The 20,766-nt window shown below is 44.3% G+C and overlaps 1 protein-coding gene across 7 annotated transcripts in view; it reads left to right on the top strand.

The window, feature by feature from the left end:
• The window catches only part of GIGYF2 (GRB10 interacting GYF protein 2), a 108,339-nt gene that overhangs the window by 85,925 nt on the left and 1,648 nt on the right, over positions 1–20,766 (top strand). For 3 of the 7 annotated variants that reach the window (XM_039855632.1, XM_039855628.1, XM_039855635.1), the window contains 9 exons: positions 1,708–1,869; positions 3,019–3,177; positions 5,178–5,414; positions 8,800–8,922; positions 11,468–11,692; positions 11,821–12,026; positions 13,134–13,288; positions 14,650–14,852; positions 17,364–17,514. In XM_039855632.1, the coding sequence (XP_039711566.1) occupies positions 1,708–1,869; positions 3,019–3,177; positions 5,178–5,414; positions 8,800–8,922; positions 11,468–11,692; positions 11,821–12,026; positions 13,134–13,288; positions 14,650–14,852; positions 17,364–17,514 (1,621 nt within the window). The remainder of the gene's footprint in view (positions 1–1,707; positions 1,870–3,018; positions 3,178–5,177; positions 5,415–8,799; positions 8,923–11,467; positions 11,693–11,820; positions 12,027–13,133; positions 13,289–14,649; positions 14,853–17,363; positions 17,515–20,766) is intronic. The other 4 variants (XM_039855631.1, XM_039855630.1, XM_039855629.1 and 1 more) reach the window with 4 other exon arrangements.

Genomic DNA, 20,766 nt, shown 5'->3' with positions numbered 1-20,766 from the left:
CAAACAGAGTTAAAATTATAAGTTTAAGTTAAATCAATTAAATTAAAATTGATATAATTGGTTGACACATTAATGATCATGGTCATATGTATATTTTTGTTGCATTATTCGTGGTAGAAACGCTTGTTACAGATACTGAGACTACTAAGAAAATGTCCGCTACGTGGCTTATTACAGCCTTGATGTGCAGCTTGAGTTCTCACCTGGAGTCTTTATAGTGATGGTTATTGATGTTTCTTAGTGTCCCCAGACACATAGCCGAAAAGCTCAACATTAATGTTAGAGCCTGTGTTCTGGAGGAGCTAGGAATCTCGAATTTTGGGTTTAGTGCTTGTCAGAAGAGGATGTCTCCCAACACAGTGTTACCGCCGTGATTTCTGGATTCTCACGCCTCCAAGAGATTCTTGCTCCTACGTTATACTCAAAATTCTCCCATTTTAAGACTTTTAGTCTTATCCCCTGAGGTAGTGATAGTCTCCTTAGAGTGCCCAGAGTGTGCAAAGGGTCTGTCTCCATGAGTGAGAAACAATAACAGTTCTTGAGTGTGTTCTAGTGTCCCAGTGCTTTGGGCTGGAAACAGATGATGAAAGATAGTCGTGTGTGTGTGTGTCTGTGTGTTGGAGGGGGGATGATGACATACAGACAAGTAGATCAAGAAAGCATACAACAGTTACCCAGTTGGAGAGATGGGGATCAGGAATTGGGGGACACTTTTGACGGACAGTTATACCTGAGCTTAATTTTCACTGAAAGTTCAGTAGGATTTAACACAATTGAAAGGTTTTGGGTCGACAGTAGGAAGAGGTAAAATTAAAATTGCAGTAGAAAGATACGACATCTGTACAGGCTCAGACATACAGGAGAACATGCTGACTCAGGAAACAGCTTGTTAATTTCATCCGGCCTGGACCCTTGTCGCATCTGAGGAATAAATGATGAGAGAGGAGACTAAAGAAGATGAGGCAGGCCGGTCATGAGGATTCTTGCATGTGTCAGACTGAAGTTAGGGTTTATTTTCTGAGTGAAGGACCGCGTTAAATAAATGTGAGCCTGGAAGTAATGTTTTGATGGAGGTTAGATGTTGAGCTGGGGAATGTGGGCAAAACTGGATTCCGGGAAACCAGATAAGAGACTCTTAGGAATATAGATGAGAAAATGAAAGCCTGAACTACACTGTGGCATTGGAACTGGTGAGTTAGGTACTGGATTTGACTAATATTTAGGAACTATAAATGATAGGATTTGTGAAGTGGTCAGTCTTCAAATTTTAAGGAATTATATAATTGTCACACCAGCAACTTTACAAACAATGCTGTTGAAACCTTGCAGCTACACCATTAGATCTTCAATCAGAAAATCTTTTGTGAGGATGAGCAAAGAAATGGCCACTGCGGGAGAACGCTGGTGTTACTCTCACATTGGTCACTTTCTCTCCAGGTCTAGGCGATGGCGAGGTTGTGATAGAGTGGAGCGGGGGTAGGTAAGAGTTGGGGGAGTGCATTCAATGTAGACGAGCATAAAACCGTCACTGATCACTGACCTGTCAAGGCTCAGCGCTCTCACAGCTGGCTGCACCAGCCACTTGCAGTAGAAGCGAGTGAATGGTGCTGTGTGCACATCCGTCCTCTCCTAGCAGTCCGGCCAGTGGTGTTGGGGTGTTCCCGTGCATGGCTCGAAGTTCCTAAGAGTGCTCTCGTGTGATCACAGCTAGAGCAGGAGAGAAGAGAGGCAGAAATGAGGGCAAAACGGGAAGAGGAAGAGCGAAAGAGGCAAGAAGAACTCCGGAGACAGCAGGAGGACATTCTTCGGCGCCAGCAGGAGGAAGAGAGGAAAAGGCGGGAGGAAGAAGAGCTTGTCCGAAGGAAGCAGGTACACCTCCGAGAACCTGACCGCAGGGCGTGCTGAAGGAGGGGGCCTTCGGGGTGTCTCGCTAGCTCCCATCGTTTCACAGGTTGTGCTTTTCTGGGAGATGGTTTATCCAGGGGCAACAGCAGGATTGGGATTAGAACCTTAGATGACTCACTTCCCTTTAGGAAGAATGTCTTACTCCCCAACAGCCACTGGAGGGATATTCTTCAGCCCTAGTAAAACATTGGAATTGATTTCTTTTGCAAATTTCCTGGGGTTTTTTAAACCAGTTAGATCTCAAAAGTTAACTAGGTGTTTTCTTAAGTATTTATAATGTGACGTTGAAAGATTTTCGTGGTTTGGTCATTTATTTTTTTAGGGTGAGAGGAACTCCCTATTCATGTGCCTGGCCCAGTTTTCTACTGCGATTTTTAAAGATCCCAGTTGAAAGAATCCACTTTGTAATAGCCCCAAAGTCTAACCTATACCTCAGATTTCCTACTTCTTTTTCTGGCCATACAAGGTACTCTGTGAAAAAGCAAAAAGGTCCGTGTCAAGATTAGATTAGAACTACTATTTCTGAGAGTCATCCTCTGTGTTAGCATGTAAGGACTCTTAAGAAGGACTGCAGTACAGAACTCTGTTGAAGTCTTTGTTGCTCAGTAAATTATTTTCACAACTAGACCCTTGTCTGTGTACTTAATATCTGTGGGACACACAGCTCTACTCAATACTTCTGACCAGAGTACTTTCTCCTGCCTTACTAGGCATTTTTGTTGGCTGTGTTGATTTGACCTCTCTGTACCTTAGGTTCTCAGATGGTGAAGAAATAGGGGCTAACGGTACCAATGGAGAAACCAAACCCTGAGTCCTAACACAGCCCTTCCTAGCGGGGTGATCAGTAAGTGTAGCTAATGGAGAAACCAGCATAGGATTCACAGTATGGTGCTCTTTATATTTTAAATACAAATTATTTTAGCTCTTAATGTGCCTGCTTCTGAACTTACATATATACTTTTTACTCGAGATACTTTTTGTATTTACTGTTAATAGTTTTGGCGGCATATAGCCTGTTCCTTTTCAAATTATGACGTAATATGATCGAGACCCAGAGTTACGCGCACACACCCACACACACACACCCACACACACACCCTTTTTTTAATATAGGAAGAGGCTCTGCGACGCCAGAGGGAGCAAGAAATTGCATTAAGGAGACAGCGAGAAGAGGAGGAAAGACAGCAGCAAGAAGAAGCTCTAAGAAGAATGGAGGAGAGGAGGAGAGAAGAAGAAGAGAGGCGGAAGCAGGAAGAGTTGTTGCGCAAGCAGGTGACCAGATGGCTTACTCTCCTCACTGTTGCTAGAACTCGGAGTTAGTGACGAAGGAGGAGTGCAGGGAGCCGAACTAAAACTTTTTCAGGTTGCTGAAAATTACCAAAAGAGACCTAGGTGGCTCTCTACTCTTGTAATAACCGTCCCACATATAGTTACAAAATCTGAACAAAATATCAAAGAACCAAAACAGACAATAAAGCAGCAGACCACCAGAGAGAAATCCAAAGAAGATATATCCTTAAAAAACCAAACGTAAGATCCGCAAGCTGACAGCTTGTGCCTAAAGCTCATCCCACTTCACTCTTTAAAAGTGTACAGTTCAGTGCTGCTTAATCTGTTCACAAGGCTCTGCAGGAGTTACCACTGTCTACTTCTAGTCCAGCCGTGCCTTCTGCCACTACAGGCAGCCAGAACCCCTCAAGCACGCCATTTTTCTGTTTAAGAATGTAGGTTTTTTATTAATAGACTTTATTTTTAGAACTGTATTAGATTTTCAGAAAAATTGGGATGATAGTGCAGTTTCTCTTATTACTGTATTAGTTATGATACATTTGTCACAATAAACCAATATCGATGCACTATTATTAACTGAAGTCCGTAGTTATTCACATTACTTTACTTTTTCCATAATGTTCTATTTCTGTTCCAGGATCCCATCCAAATTGTTACTTTCAATTGTGTGTGTCTCTAGCTCCTGGCTGTGACTTTCAAAGAAATTGTTTTCTGTCCTCCAGAAACTCACAGACTATGTGGGTGATAATTATACAAGAAATAAATGCCACATTTAGGATACTTTCAGCTGCAAAATCAAAATATTCACCTAAAAGTACTTAAATAGTTACCGTTTTTGCCCCATGTATTAGGGAGATGAGGCAGTTACACATGAGTTCAGTGACTCGTTGATGTTGTTAAGGACCCAGGTCCTTTGCACACTCCTGCTCTGCTACTTTTTGGTGTATTGACTTTTGGATTCAGACTTTTCACCTCATGGTTAGGGGTCTTGGGTACCATACCCGGTACAACCCGCATCCGAAAAGAGAGTTGGCCCTTTTCTCACCCATCTCCTTTCGTCTGGGAAGATGTCATCTGTAGAAGCCTCCCAGCAGACATCCCTTTGGCCCAAATCAGATCACATGGTGTCCCTAGTTACACCGGACGCTTAAAAAGCAAAATCTGGCGTTTTAAACCTCTGATAGGACAGGAGGCTCTGTCTACAAGGAAGAGGCTTGAAAGGAATGGTTGCTGGATAAGTAGAAACAGTTGCTGCCACAGGTGGGCTAGAAGCAGATAAAGAGAGGAGGACAGGTGGCGTTGGACATAATGAAAGGCAGAGGGGACGTTACGTCCTATAGGCTGGCTGACATCTGCGCTGAGTTCTGGAGGGTGGAGGGGAGCTGCGCTCTGGAGAAGACAGCCGCGCACATGTAGGAAACATGCTGCGGAGGCAGGAGGCGGGGAGGCACAGCGGTTGGCTCTGGGAGGGAAGCAGAGGGAAATGAGCCAGGGTATGAGGAATGTAGTGGGGTGGAGAGGGGCCTGTGGGCTGTGAGGGCGAGACCAGGGATTGAAGTCTTGTAAAGTCGCTCTGGTTCCAGAACTGGCCGAGGCTTTCCTGGCGATCAGAGCCCCTCGAGGTCCTGGCAGCTCCCCGTGCTCAGTGCCCTGAAAAGCTCGCTCTGCCTCGGCGTCCGGGAGACTTTCCCGCAGCTGGCGGGATCTCTTAGAGATCAGTACTTAACCACAGATGTCAAAGGGACAGTCCTTTTGTGTAGAAATGAGCAAAGAAATGAAAAATGTATCCTGTAGGCATGCCAGGCCTTTGTGGCCACTGTAAATATATTTTAAAAGAAAACTTAACTTACGTTATCATAAAGTTTCTGCTTTCTCTGTCACTTTTTATGTCTAACCTTTTGAGAAAAGCCTTCAAAAGTGATTCAGATTTTTTTTAAAAAAACAATTAAATTTTACTCTCTTTTATTTTTCCTTCTGGGAAGGAAGAGGAGGCTGCAAAATGGGCCCGGGAAGAAGAAGAAGCCCAGCGCCGATTAGAGGAGACCCGGCTGCGGATGGAGGAGGAGGCCGCCCGACTCCGGCACGAGGAGGAGGAGCGGAGGAGGAAGGAGCTGGAGCTGCAGCGGCAGAAGGAGCTGCTGCGCCAGAGGCAGCAGCAGCAGGAGGCTCTCCGGAGGCTGCAGCAGCAGCAGCAGCAGCAGCAGCTGGCGCAGATGAAGGTGAAGCCCAGGCCCGCACCCGCAGGGCGCCTGCGAACGTTTCCCCGTTAGGCCAAGGCTGGCAGTTAAATGGTCTACTTTCTTTGAGTTAAATATTTCTGCTACGGTTTTTTGAGCAGCAGAATATTACATGATGCGTGCACTTTGTGTTAGGCCTTTAAAGGAAGGGCCAGCAGGACCGAATTGGCCTGATGGCATTCAGCACACTTAGCGACTGTCTTGGTCTGGGAGACCAAGGCTGCTAGGGTGGATGGCTCCTGCGTAGTCAGCCCTCAGTGACCGGGAAAGCAGTGGCGCTCTGGACGAACTGGGAGGAGTTGGGAGGGGGCGGGCAGACCTGTGGCAGGGTCTGCGTAACTTCCCCGTGGGGCCTGTGGTTAATAACAAGGCTTAGTGTCCCCCATCTTCAGAGGGCTCACAGGGTAAAGACAGAAATGGTAAATTAGCATACAGTGGAGGAGTGTAGTAAGAGAGGTGGCATTGGTGGTTTTGTGACCGGCTGGATTGATTTAGTGACATCCCACTCTCCAAAGGGTGAAGCCTCTGCTGTTGCTCCTGGGGGTGTGGCATTGGGTGCGCCTCCAGTCACCCTGTGGGTGCAGGTCTCTTTTTGATGGTCTTTTTCCAGGTCCAGCTTTTAACCTCCTAAATTGCTGGCTGGGTTCTCTGTTCTCAGAAGTGCCCCGGGGCGTGAGTTGCTTTGTGGACTGATGCAGCCAAATTCCGGCTTCTTCCTGAGATCTGTATTTGAGATTTGCTCTGACCTTGACCCCAGGAGGACTCCTTTCAGCTCTATCTCTGGTTCTCTGAGACAGTTTAGCTGTCTCCAGTGAATCTATGGGTCTCCTCCCAGTTGCCTTTCACCCCGTCCTTCACTGGGTTTTTGAAACTCCTCACGGTCCACACTGTCGCGAATGAAGTCAGTCCCTTTGAGAAGAGGGCTGGAGCTCTGCATGGTCCAGTCTCTTCCTCCCGCCTCCACCCTCAAGCAAAAATCTCTCGAGTCCCAGCTCAAGCTGAGGACAGTGGTGTGCTTTTCTCTGAGTGACATCCCAGCTTTAGGAGTTGAGCCCTTGGGGAAGGAGCAGCAGCGGCGGGTCTTTTGGGCCAACCTCCCCTGGTGGCATGGTGGCCTTTCTAGCCAGGCAGTGGCAGGACCCTGCTCGTCTCAGCACAGCGCCCCTGGGCGGTTTCCATTTCACGGGTGGGGGTGGGCAGGGTAGGTGTCGGAAGGGAAGCCCACCCCTCAGCTATGTTTGCCTGCAACGTAGGCTTTGCAGCCGGTGGCTGGAGCCTGGTCGAGATGTGCTGGCGAGCTTCTCAGGACGTCAGCCCACTGCCTGGCCGCTGAGGGGGAGAGGGAGCCCCGTGTTCTCTGTTGGGCTGAGGTAGGAGTGGGGAGAGAGTGGGTCTTGGTACAAGTACCACAGACGCTCTGTTCTCACCACATTTTAGCAGATTTCTTGAAGAAATGTTTTATTTGTTGTATTCCCTTAGGAACATTTCCAGAGTTTAATGTTTTTCTTAAAAATAATTTTCACCAGTTTTGCCGGAGAGTGGGTCCACAGAGCTCCTTGTGTTGTCATACTGGATGTGGGACACAGTCTTCTTTTTTTAAAAAAATAAAATATCTTGAAAAGTAAGAGCACTGTCAAGGCAGAAAAAAAGTTAAATTTTAAAAAATGAGTGAGAGATATTAGGCATTCATGGGTCACAAAATGTGCCAAATTCTCTACTGTTTGCTTCTGATTGTTCTGGAAAGCACGAGTGATCAACTGCACTCCTCTGAGTGGGCTGTCCAGGGTGTTGGTTTCACTGGAAAATGTCCAGAGGCGATGTCGATGGAGGCATGGGATAGTATTTTCTATGCACAGATAAGATTTAAGGGAAACGATAGCTATCTGCCGACATTTTTGTCTGTCGTGTGAAGACATTTCTTCTGCTTTACCCCAGAGAGCAGACCTGTGAACCATGAGCAAAAAGTACAGCGAAGTATACTTTGGCACAGCAAAGGGAAGGATCTCAGAGGGACCCGAAAGGGGACTAGGCCATTTCAGGAGGCAGAGCATCTCTTCCTGGTGCTGGCCGCCATTCTGGGTATAGTGGGGTGACATATTATAGACAGCATCAGTGGGTTGCTGGCTGATTGTCTGCATTAGTATTACAAGTGTGTGCAAATGATCTGGTCTTACCTTTGGAAATTCTGATTCATCAGGTGTGGGGCCAAGGCATCTACATTTGTACAGGTCCTCCTAGGTGAGGCTGCCAGGGTTGATCTCGATAGCACCTTCCAAGTGAGTCATTTCCTGTGGAGAAAAAGCAGGGTTTTGTTTGTTTGTTTGTGCTCAGCTCTGCCTATGTAGTCCCCATCTTTCTTAGTTTCCCTCCGCACCTCTCCTCCACCCCGGCACAGGGACATCTTGAAAGGCCGCAGATACCTGTCATGTTGGCTAAAACCTGTTAGAGATTCCTTCATCAGGCTCAGCACTGGTGAGGGCTGCCACTCATTCGGAGAGCTATCGGGTGATGTCTGTGACAGCGGTGACAGCGGACACTTTCGCACCCTCAACCCACCAGCTCCAGTTTCAGACGTTCCCGCTTACAGAGCCCGTCTTTTTGGGGCCTTCTGGACATTTTGGGTTTTTTTGATCCATATTTATATATATATTTTTAAACATATTTTAAGTCTGGTTAGATTTGTTTTTTGTTGTTTTCATGTGTTTTTCACATCTATAAGAGGACTCAAAATTAGAGTGCATCTTTTCCTGGCCTAGAAAACCAAGGGATTCTCTTAGAATAGTCAGGCTTTCGAGAACATTAAAGCATTCAGAAACCAGACATTTACACTCTATTTTAGTCTTTAATTTTAAGGGATAAGAAAAACAGAATTATTGAATAAAAACAGCTTAGTTCCCATAACTGGAAGCTACAGTTTTGTTAACAGTGACTGTTACTGAGAACTATGCCTGGCATCTTGCATTAGCTGTTCACCTCAGCTCTCCCTTCAGAAATCTTGTCTTTGACCCTTTTACTGGAAAGTCACATATCATGTCCTTTATTGCCTCCATGGATTAAGATTTAGTGATTCTTTTGTTTCCTCCTTTCCCTTTCTGTCTTTACATTGCTGTGTCTGTCAGTGCTAGATATAACAAATTTGCATTCCTCAAGTGATAGCTCAAGTAAAAGTATATTGTGTGTGTTTTCAGTTGTTTTAAAATAATCCTAGGTTTGGAGTAATGACAGAGGATTTAGTGACTGGGAGAATGAGGGTGTGTAGAAAGGTCATAGAAGGAACCCCGAATGCCGGGTTCACGTGTGCACCGCGGCCCTGCGCGCGGCCTGTCCACATTTCTGCGTGAACTCTTCTGCCTTCCTTTGCGGTTAGCTTCCCTCTTCTTCAACGTGGGGCCAGCAGTCCAGTACAACGGCGTGTCAGTCGCAGGCAACACTGTCACTGGCTGAAATCCAGAAACTGGAGGAGGAGCGAGAACGGCAGCTTCGAGAAGAGGTACGTTTTAAAAGTAAAAGTGGCCCAGACAGTGTTCCAGAATAGCTAGTGGGCATTATGGGTTAGTGGTTAGTAAAGGTGATTATTAGTGCTAGGTTGCTGTGTGTCCGAACTGCGTGTTCAGTATTAAACTCTTAAGCCTGTAATTTGGTCATTTTAGCAAATGTGCAGTATCTAGCAGGAATGACATTAAGATTGGATAACATACGTGTTCAGTTATCTTAAACATTTTAATGTAGCTCTTGAAGGAATAGCTCATAAATAGTACATGGATTTTTCAGAATTGTGTGTGAGTTTCATGCAGATACTCTTTTGTAAATTTGGTTTTTATAATGCAGACGACATTTTTATCTAAGAGTATTGGGTTTTCTGCCTAACCTAGAAAACTGTAAAATAGGCCAATATGAGAAATAAGGTATGTTTGTAAGTCTTTATCCTATAGTAGTTGTAAGTTGATGTCCGTCGGAATAGGAAGGATACAAAAGAGTGAAAGAAAGGGGGGAAGGGAATAATACAATTTTTGGCAGAAAAAAGAATGAGTGCCATTAGGTGCCATTCCATCCATCCATCCGTCCATCTCATATTTGCTGAGTACTTACTCAGTTATACTGGGGATATAGCTGAGTCTGAAACAAAAGCTCTCCCTCTGGTTGAGGAGAGATGGACAATAAAAATTGGTGGTGGTAGTGATCGTCTAGTTTTAGGTAGTACGATCTGGGAAGGCTTCTCTGGAAAGGTGGCATGAGGTAGCAGTCTTGAAGAAAGTGCTTTATGTGGATAGATTTGAGGCAGAGCAGTCAGTTAGGTACAGAATGCAGGTTGTCAATTTTAGATCTGGGTGGTGTTCACTGGAAGCCCTGGGTACACGAAGAGCAGTGGGAGTTGTCTCTACATAGTCACCAGGTAGTGTGCTTGACCTCATCAGACAGGTCACACTGTTCCTTCACCTTTAACTTACCTTATTTTCTTCCCTCTTAAAAAGGAAAAAGACTGAACTTTCTCTGAAATCATCTTTTTTAAAAAGGTTATCAACAAATGATACAGAGTATATTATTTCTCTTTAAGGCTAGAAATGGTTTCGTTAATTTTGGTCTCGATGAAAAAACGATAATAGTGGTCATTGGAGTTAGAATCACAGGTCTTTTCTTGTTCACCTTTTTTTGTCAGAAGTTAATGATTGCCTCATTTGTATTTTCTTTGAAATGATGAGTCTTCCCACACTCTTTAAAAGGTATAAATGCCTCTCGATCGATACATCTCACACAGGGAAACCTAAGATGATTTTCATGTGTTCCCTGGAGGTGTTCTGGTCAAATCTAACCTGGTCCAACCTGGACACTGCTGGCTTGTTGTGCAGCTGTTCTGTTCTTCTTGAATTCTCGTTAGTTGCATGTTGCCCTCCTGGACCGATTTTGATTTTTCTTACATTTTCTCTTCTGTTTTTTTATCTTTGTCTTTCCCCCAATGGGACATTTTCTTAGTCTTATCTTTCAGTCCTCCTATTGAATATTTATTGTATGCTATCTTATTTAAAAATTTTCTAGGTACTTAATTTGGTTCTTTATTTTTTATAGTCTCTTATTTTTGTTTTATTGAATGCACTGTCTTACCTCTATATCCCTTACCGATGCTAGCTTTTTAGAAGTTAGCTTCTGTATTTGCCTGTCTAGTCTCTGTTTCCTCTGAATTTCGTTTGTTTGATTTGGTTTTTGGCTTTCACTTTAGAAACTTATGTCAAATATTTGTTGATCCTGGGCTGTTTGTTTACATTTAGGAATAAGGCACTAAAAAGATGATTGAAGGTTCCGGTATGTACAGTATCTTGGTGGGCTTTGCCATAATGGTCTCTGGCTGGGCTGTCCTGTTGGAGGAGTCCCCCATCTGTGGGTAGCTAATAGGTGTATTCTCTTGCGCTGGGTCAGCTTCCCCATGGAATAATCCACAAGTGTGGCTCAGCTTCCCCAAAGAGGAAAGTCAGTTTTCTGCTGGGGATAGAGAGTTGCCCAACTCCCCCGGGTGAGAGCGGTCTGGGTGTCTCGCTACTGCTTTTTACAGGCTTTCAGCCAGTCTTCCTCTGTTTGAGATACCCACACCTCTGCCCTGAGCTTTCTGTATGAATTGGCCCATTCCTGAGCTTCCTTTACTTAGGTTTCAGTTTTTTGGGTCTGTTACATTGGCTGTCATTATTTGTCTGCTTTCCAGCTTTTAAAAACTTATTCTGTTCTCTTTGTCCTTATGTTTATGCTTTTTAAAAATATTTTTTTACATCATTTTGGTAGGGCTTTAAGAAATCAACATGTATTTCATTTCTGTGCTAAACTAAAAGCCCTACTTAATTTTTAAGAGATAATTCTGCATTTGATCTTTTTAATCTCCTTTTAGTAGCTTTGGCAGTTTATGTCTTTATTTGCAGCAAAGGAATTAGCCCTGTCAGATGTTTCATTTGGTATAGCTGCTATGTGTTCGCATCCATTTCATTACCGGACATTTGTAACTAGTATTTCTGAAACCGCATCCTGAGCTGGCTTCCATTTTTGTGCAACAGCAAAGGCGCCAGCAGAGGGAGTTGATGAAAGCTCTCCAGCAGCAGCAGCAGCAGCAGCAGCAGCAGCAACAGCAGCAGCAGCAGAAACTCTCAGGTTGGGGCAACATCAGCAAACCTGCAGGGACCGCCAAGTCGCTTCTGGAGATACAGCAGGAAGAAGCCAGGCAAATGCAGAAGCAGCAGCAGCAGCAGCACCAGCAACCAAACAGAGCCCGGAATAATACAGTGGGTTCAGTTTCCTAATCAGTCATTCTGTGGACAGATGTTATGTTATCTTTTCTAACTTTTGTGGACTCCCTTTTTATCTTTTTATTATTGTTAACCACAGTCATTTGTCTCTTTTTCTTTAACAGCATTCCAACCTGCACACCAGCATTGGGAATTCTGTTTGGGGCTCTATAAATACTGGTCCCCCTAACCAGTGGGCATCTGACCTAGTCACTAATATCTGGAGTAATGCTGACACTAAAAACTCCAACATGGGATTCTGGGATGATGCAGTGAAAGAGGTGGGACCTAGGAATTCAACAAATAAAAATAAAAACAACGGCAGTCTCAGGTAGGGCTTAAAGTGATCAAACCTGTGCTCCTCGGTGGGTTGGGGGAAGGGGCATACAGGGAGTGGGATGTTGGGTGGACAGGGGAAAAGGTTCTTAAATTTAGTTTTTACTTATTTTCATCTGCGTCTAAGTGCATGAGGTCATAGTTTGGTGATTGCTTTCTTCCCCCTAGAAACACATCTGGATTATTACTAAGGGCTCTTACTGTCGGGCACCTAGTTTGTTGCCTGTTACATGGTAAACACTTAATAATATTAGGAATAGTGTATTTTTGTGTTGTTGAACATTTCTCCAACATATTCCCTAGATCTTAGTGGTTTTTTTTCCTAAATTTATATTTTTAAGTTACTTGTACTGTAATTGGTATTATAAACACCCCTGTAATGGCCTCTTTATTTTTCTGATAGATTAGTTATCCTTCACCTTCCTCTTTCTTTTCTTAGTGTACAGCATTGTTGAAGAGCATGGGTTTTAGCGTTAAACATGTGACCCCCAAATCCCAGCACTACCACTTATTAGCTGTGTGACCTTGGGCAAAGGGGAACTTCTTTGAGCCTCAGTTCCCTCATCTGTAAAATGATGATAATACAACTTCATGGGTGTAGTAAAGATAAGATGGATACATGCGAAATAGTGAAGTGCCTGGCACATAGCAACTGCTTAATAAATGGTAGTGTTGTCACATTGTTTCTTCTCGATCAAGGGCTAACATATTACGAATAGGACACCAAATATCTGTCAGTTTATAGAGCACTGCGCTCTTGGCCTTTGCGTGCAATATCATCATTCCTTAATTTTACAGATGAGGAAACTGAGGCTTAGCAAAATTAAAAAACTTAACAAAGAACACATAGGAAGAATTTCATCAGTTCTCTGAAAAGAAGCCCTGTGTTCACAAGCTAGAATATATTAGCTGAGGCTAGATTTTAAGGGGGTATTGAGTAACCCCTACCTCACCCCAAATCCAAACATTTGAATTTTTGGAGCCAGGCTTTGGATCACTGGACGGCCATCCAGTGTTGCCAAGACATTATGTATGGGGTTGTAGTATAAGCACATAGTAACAGTGTCTGGGAATATAATATCGCCCTATTGTTTTGCTTTAGTAAATCTGTAGGTGTGTCTAACCGGCAGAATAAGAAAGTAGAAGAAGAAGAAAAGTTGCTGAAGCTCTTTCAGGGAGTAAATAAAGCCCAAGATGGATTTACCCAGTGGTGTGAACAGATGCTTCATGCCCTTAATACGGCAAATAACTTGGATGGTAAGAATCGGGGAGGGAAACCCAGCATGTGGAATGGCAGAGCAGGGCCCACAAAGAGGTTGGCAAGCTGGAATGATGGGCCAGAACTCAGGAGTGAAGTCTAATGGAGGCAGATCCCGCATCTACTATAATGACTTGACTCTAACAGTGTTATATGTGATTTTACGTGGGAGAGAAGTCCTGTCATACTATGCTCAAATAGGTTATCAGTGGTTGCCAAAAAGTAAATGCTCTCTCGGGCTGTTTCACGACGTATAGGATAGAGGCGGTCGTAGTTCCATGCTGCTCATTTTATGAGGGCAGTTGCCAGCTGGACCAGGTCCAAAGGAAGGTAACTGTCATGGTGGGGACAGAGGTCAACCTGGGCAAGAGAAAGTTGAGGTGCTGTGAGCTCTATCCCTTCCTGCCTTTGGGGGCGGGGCTGGGAGTCATGTGACAGAGCATACAGACTCATTTTATGTAGCATGAAACTAGGACCAGTATGTGGAAGTGAAAAGATTTCAGCACAATTTGAAGAAAAACGTGCTAATCGGTAGCTCTTCACCGAGAACTTTCTGCCTTAGGTAGAAGTGGGTCCCCTCCCCACCCCCCAGTGTTTGAACAGAGACTAGTCAGCTTGGTGTCCACCTCTGATGTCTTGCCTAAAACCAAAAATCTTTAAAAACAGAGTAGTAAAGGAATTGAAAGGTTCTTTGCAACATTGTAACACTATCTAATGGTCTGAAAGAGCCAGAGAAAACAATAGTAAATAATAGTGGTGGCTACCATCCATTAAGTACCTACCATGTGCTAGGCACTTTCCAGGTAGAGGTTAAAGTATGCTATCCCAGTTATTTAATTTTTGCAGCAATTTTATAAGATATTTTCACAATGTAAGTGATGTGTTATACCCATTTTATAAATTAGGAAACAGAGGCTCAGAGTGGTTAAGCAACTTCTCAAGGTCACACAGCCAGCGAATTCCCGAGTCAGGTTTAAACCCAGGTCTAACTCTGATACTTGTGTTTTTCTCCTATACCACACTGCTCGCATGTTCCATTTAATTTCTCTAAATGTATGATATCTCAGTGACGCTAAAGGAGGGTATGGCTGTGTCTCGAGTATCTGTCGTGGTGCCTGGTACATATCATAGCACTGAATAGGTATTGTTTGAATTTAAGAACGAATCCCCAAATGACTTCAGTCTTAGGCAAGCAATCGTTTTAATCAGCATAGCATTTAGTGATACTAAACGTGTGGTATGTCTTTAAGTTTCCATCATTAATGTCTGTTGGGTGAGACAGTTATTAAAAACTGAAACCGATTTTTTGTATGTATATTTCATTATTACTCTTCACGTCTTCTCTCCTCTCCTGTTGCAGTGCCTACATTTGTTTCTTTCCTGAAGGAAGTAGAATCTCCGTACGAGGTCCATGATTATATCAGGGCCTATTTGGGAGATACCTCTGAGGCCAAGGAGTTTGCCAAGCAGTTCCTCGAGCGCCGTGCCAAACAGAAAGCCAGCCAGCGGCAGCAGCAGCAGCAGCAGCAGCAGCAGCAGCAGCAGCAGCAGCAGCAGCAGCAGGTATGAGGCCGTGCAGCGCGCAGTTGCCATGTGTGAGCATTAATACCTTGAAATATTGAGCACCAGAGAAACGGAAATTAGAACAAAGATACCATTTTTGTATATCGAATGACCAAAGCCCTTTAAAATGTGGTAGACTTGATATTTAAAAATTATGTATCTAGAGACCTTTGTGAATTGTCCAAATAGCAAATATTAACCATTCATTCTCTGTTAGGACACCAGCCCCATTTTCTCGGTTCATACATATGCCTCAGTCAAATTCCCACTTGTCACAGACCCATAAATTTATTTCGTTTTGAATAGTTAATACCTAGAAATGTGAACTCTCTGGTGTTCAGGATCCACTTTACTCAGTGCTGATCATTTTGTACGTTTTTGATGGGGATGTTGAAGACACAGTCCGTTCTCGTTATTCACGGTAGTTGTGTTCTGTAAAGTGGACGCCAGTGTTGAATTAGCAAATACTGAACCGTTGCTCATAGGGGAAGCCCAGAGTTACCTTTCTGCGAACCTCTGGTCACAACGTTTTGTCAGCCAATCAGTGTGTAACCTGTTTACCAGGTTGCTTCTGTTTATAAAGATGCTTTATTTAATATGATGTTGATTCCTTAACATTGAACTCGCAGTCAGTCAGCAGCACTGTAACTCATGCCTGGATGAAGCTCAGCTAACACAGTTTGTCTGTGAGGTACATCACAGCCTTCTAGTGCTTAGGGTGTCCTAGGCGACACTCAACGCTTGGGAGCCAACAATGAAATCACCAAAAAAAGGACAAAAATACTAAAAACATGACACTAAATAGACTGAAAAAGGCACCTGTTTACAGTGTGAGAGAGCTGAGTCAAGAAGGCAGACTGTTGCCCTGTTCTGCCTCAGTGGGGAGTGTGTGCCTTGAGCAAGTCCAATTTTCCACTGCTCTGTTCATGTGCGTGTCCAGAGTGACCACAGAAGCACTGCTGGTAGTGATTTGGGGGTTATAAATAAATCACAGCAGGTGTAGTGGTTCCCCCTTACCCATGGGGCTTTGTCATAAGACCCCCAGTGGGTATCCGGAACTGGGGAAGTACTGAACTCTGTACTTGCATAGCTATGATAAAGTCTAATTTCTAAGTTAGGCACAGTAAGAGATTAACAATAATAGAACAAATAGAACGGTATGCTGTAATAAAAGTTATATGAATGGGGTATCTGTCTCTCTAAAAATGCATCTGAAAAGCGAGGTAGCTACTCAGTGCCGGACAGATGGGTAGCATACAGACACACCTCATGGAGATGCTGGACAACGGGGATGGGTCACATCCCAGGTGGGACAGAGAGGGAGGGTGCAAGATTTCATCACGCTACTCAAAATAGCACGCAGTTTAAAATGTATGAATTGTTTATTTCTGGAATTTTCCATTTAATATTTTTGGACTGTGGTTGATTGTGGGTAACTGAAACCACAGAAATGAAACTGGCTGAGGGGGACTACTGTAAGTGAATTTTCAAATATGGAATCAGTGAATAATGAGGATCGGTTGTACAGGTTTTCTGAAAGGTCAGGGAGAGACTTAATATTATTCATATCCTTTAATCACATAGTTCTAGGGATAATGTTTGTTTTACAGGTCACTTCTGGGAATATGTAAGGTACGGTGCAGTACAGGCCATTTAAAATACATTTGAGCAGATGAGGTAACAGGAACCAGCTGAAGGAAAGTGAAAGCTGTAAACATGAACAGAATTCAAATGAAAAGACATGGTGCAGTGACACAGAGGCTCTTTGCGTCTGTGAAGCAGCTGGCCCTGTGTGCTGAGATAGGAAGGCGGCGGCCCGGTGCGCGTGCACAGCCAGCCTTGTCCTTCTGCAGAGCTCCACCACCCCACCCCCACCCCCACCCACAGCCAGCTCACTGACGCTGGTCCCAGTTTACAGCGGAGTGCTCTAAGAAGAGCAGCCGCTCGGCGTGAACACCTGGTAGGCTATTTCATAGTTTTTAACCAGTTGGTAGAAATCGTATGGATAATGTGTGAAGACCAGATCGCTTCTGGGTTTGCCAGTCGGAATAAAGTGCACGACACTGACGTTGGTAGCGTACTGCCAGCTGGTCTGCAGCCTGGAGACCAGGGCTCCAAGGGACCGTCTGCCTTGGGTAGGTGAGGAGTGTCGGTTGCCAAGGTGCAGAGGTCTGTTCTCGGTTTCATCGCTGTAGATTTAATTTCCTCGTGGGTGGGATAGACTCCATGCGTACTTGAGAGGTTTTGATAGCTGTGCTGTCACGGTGGTGTGGGCACCTGCAGTTACCAGGACAGGCCCTGGGGAGGCAGTTAGGACGTGAAAGGAGAGTCTGAATCTAAACGCAGGAGAAAGTGGCCCCGTCGACTACTCTGGGTTTCCTTATTACCGGAATCCATGGCAGGCTTTGTTTTTTAACTCACACTTGACAAGGTGAGGGCAAGTCAGCCATTTTCTCAGGGTGGGCCGCGGCTGTACCCACTGTGTAACTGAAGCTGTGCCGTCTCGTTTCTCAGGACTCCGTGTGGGGGATGAACCACAGTGCACTCCATTCAGTATTTCAGACCAATCAAAGCAACAACCAACAATCCAATTTTGAGGCTGTGCAGAGTGGCAAGAAGAAGAAAAAACAGAAGATGGTCCGAGCAGACCCCAGTTTACTAGGTGAGCACAGGCCTGGTGTTCGTTGGGTGTTGGGTGCAGGTTATAGCAGCTGCCATGTGAGTCCCACGGTGGAATGTTTTTCACGAAGGGAAATAATTCTTGTATAAAATTAATTTTTTAAATCAGTTCAAAATAGTATTTACTGGGCATCTCAATGCAAGAGCTGTGTCTCGTGTGCTATAAGGAGTTATATTGTGTGGTGCTTTAAACTTTAAAGCCTTGTTCATATTTAATAGGACTTTCTCTAGAAGGCCTTTCAATTTAGTTGGGAAATAATGCTAATGGAAAACAGTAAAGGTTGTTTACAGACTTAAACGCTGATCTGTGTGGAAGCCGACCGTGAATCCAGTCAGGTTCTGAGAAAAGCCCCCAGCATCTGTCGAGAGCACTGTGTATAGCGTGTGATTCTCAGGACGACTGACTGCTTTGCAAAGTGACGTTCCAGTTACCTGTGAGTGAACTCCGACCTAGAGGGTTTAGAACAGTTCCCAGTGTCACACAGCTGTGCGGCAGTGGGCTTTCAGAGCGGGCCTGTTTTCCTTCCATTCTTCTGTGTGACCCACAGCTGTTCTCGCCTAGCATTGAGGACCAGTGTCTTCACATGAGGCAGCTTCATGGAAAAGGTGACACCTGAATTGAGGCTTTAAAGACAGGCAGGAATGGTGTTTTGGGAATAATAAACAGTATAGGCAAAGTGATGGGCTGCCCGTGTTTCTTAAATTGGCCTAACAATCTGCATACAGTGATAAAATTACTCTCCACTTAATGTAAATAGGCTATTGTAAAACCATGCTGTTTGGAACAGAATGATTATATTGGCAAAGATGGCAGGTTGCAGTGTCAGCTTGATTAAGAGGCTGCAGTAGAAACCAGGTAGAAGATAGTGGTGGTCTGGAATCGGGATTTGGCATTGGAGACGGAGAGGAGTTAGATGGATTTGAGAAGCTTAGTGGGTATAACTGGCTGAACAAGGAGGATGGAAAGGTTTGGGCAGCAGTATGGATAGTGTTGCCTTTTGCTAAAATGACAGTGGAGCCAGTGTCTGGGAAATGATAGAAAGTTTAAGTGTCGGGTGAGTGGAGTGCAAAGTGGCCGCGAGACATCAAATGAAGATACTTGCAGGGAGGAACCGATAGCACAGCAAGAGGGAGATGACAAGCCTGTTCTGCCCTTGGTAGAACCCATGCTTTTCTTCAGAGGTTTCCTATCCCAGAGAGAACAAAGTGTCAGTCACAGAAACTTAACTTTGAGGATCGCCCTTTGGAGCTGGTGCCTGGAGGCTGGCTTTGGGAACCTAGAGACCTACTGACGTTCTGTTTTCTTTTGCCTGTCTTGAAAGCTTATGTTAAGAATAGATGAAATCATCCAAAATTTTACCTGGTTTTGACAGACAGATGAACATAGATTTAAAAGTGTTCCTCAAATTCTGCGTGTGGGTTCTAGCTAAGAATCCCTTACTATTTAGCTGTGGCACTTAGGGCTAGCGCTCAGGAAACGAGGTAAAGCTCTTATTATTTTTGATCGACTTGTACCTTAGTGATTTACAGATTAAGAAAATAGACACTCATCAGTTGTAAGTTACCCATGCACAGAGTGGGGAAAATAGGTTTTAATTTGATCCCCCATTTCCATTGAAAAAATCATCACTGATCGAAAGAGAACTTTGCTTCTAAAACGAACCATCAGGAGGGGGCCCAGCGTCATATTTTGGTCACCCAGACCCTCCGTTGCACTTGTGTCTTCCTCTAGTTTCCATAGCTCCCACGCGCCATGGAGAGCCAGCATCCTGTACTTGGCGTGACGAGTGCAGCACGGGTTAGGGGTATCGACCTCCTGCATGGTTGAAAATCATGTATTACTTTTGACTCCCCCAAAATTTAATCATAGTCATCCCTGGGGAATCGGTTCCAGGACTGCCGCGGGTACCAAAATCTGAGGATGTTCACATCCCTTACATAAAATGGTGTAGAACAGTGCATACAGACGGCCCTCTGCACCCACTGATTCCCAGCTGCAGGTCGAGGATACTGTTTTTGCTCCATGGTTGGCTGACTGTGGATGCGAAACCCTGGGATACAGAAAATTGGCTGGATATTTATTGAAAAAAAAAAATCGCATTAAGAGGACCCAAGCAGTTCATAGCCTGCTTTTGAGGGGCCGCTGCATACAGTACACTTTTCTTGTAAGAATAGCATCTCAAACCTGAAGGAAGTGGTGCGAGCGAGTGGCAGCCGTTGTTCTGAACGTAAGAGAGTGCAGCCTTCCGAGCGAGGCGTCCTGGGTGCCAAGCCCCCCGGGGACCGCCTTGGCGCTCGGGTCCCGGAGCTTTGCCTTCTGTCAAGCGGGGACAAGTGCTCACCTCACTAGTCTTTTACGGCAGGTAAATGAGACCATGTCTTGCTGCCGCTTCTCATTTCCTTTTTTTTCTTGATTAAAAATAATTTAGTTTGTGGTTTGATTACATTTCCACTTTTATTGCATGTAGCTCATTATTTTATCGCATTTCCTCTGTCCTTGAGATAATATGCGAAATCAAAGAAAAACCTTCAGAATACAGTAATAGCTCATTTCATAGACTGTTTGGTTTTTCAGTTTTTATACTTACCTAATTAAACCGTTATTTTAAAATGTGAACACTAAGCCTTTCATTATTTTCAAGGTAAAAAAGCCTGCGGGTTATGTGAACACGGTTGACGGGTAGAGCTCAGGTTGGGGTTTGGAGGCCTCGTCTCTCCCTGCATTAGGGCTTGTAAGCAGCCTGTACCACAGTTTCCTTGGCGAATAAATAGGCATGTTTATATTTTCAAATCATAGTAATTTTGAGTCAAGAACGTAATATAATTAAGCTGTTTTTATTATGTAAGGCATTTTTTGTTTATTATTGGTACATTTAAAATGTGTTTGAAAACTTGAACATTAAGGAACAAAAAGAAGGAGTCAGAAAACTCAAATAATATTAACAGAACTGCTTTTAGACTGGATGGAGAGCATCGCTTGTTTACTTTCTGATATTCAAGTAGCAGCTGAAACAGTTCTGGATTTCATTCAAGGTGGACGAACTGGAAGCTTTTGGGGAGTCGCTCCTTTCGGCCCCATTAATAATCTTTTTATCAGTCTCTGATACGGAGTTTATGTGTTTACGTACGTGGGGTTGATGGCATTAGGGCTTCAAATGTCACTAGTGTTTGTGAGTAGTGCTTGTTTCCTACAGTGGCTCTGCTATCTATTATTGCTTTTCCAAATGAGATTCTA

This window comes from Pteropus medius, unplaced genomic scaffold (genome assembly GCF_902729225.1).
Source record: "Pteropus medius unplaced genomic scaffold, Ma_sr-lr_union100, whole genome shotgun sequence".
NCBI classification, from domain to species: domain Eukaryota; kingdom Metazoa; phylum Chordata; class Mammalia; order Chiroptera; family Pteropodidae; genus Pteropus; species Pteropus medius.
This window is presented reverse-complemented; position numbering and strand designations above follow the sequence as displayed.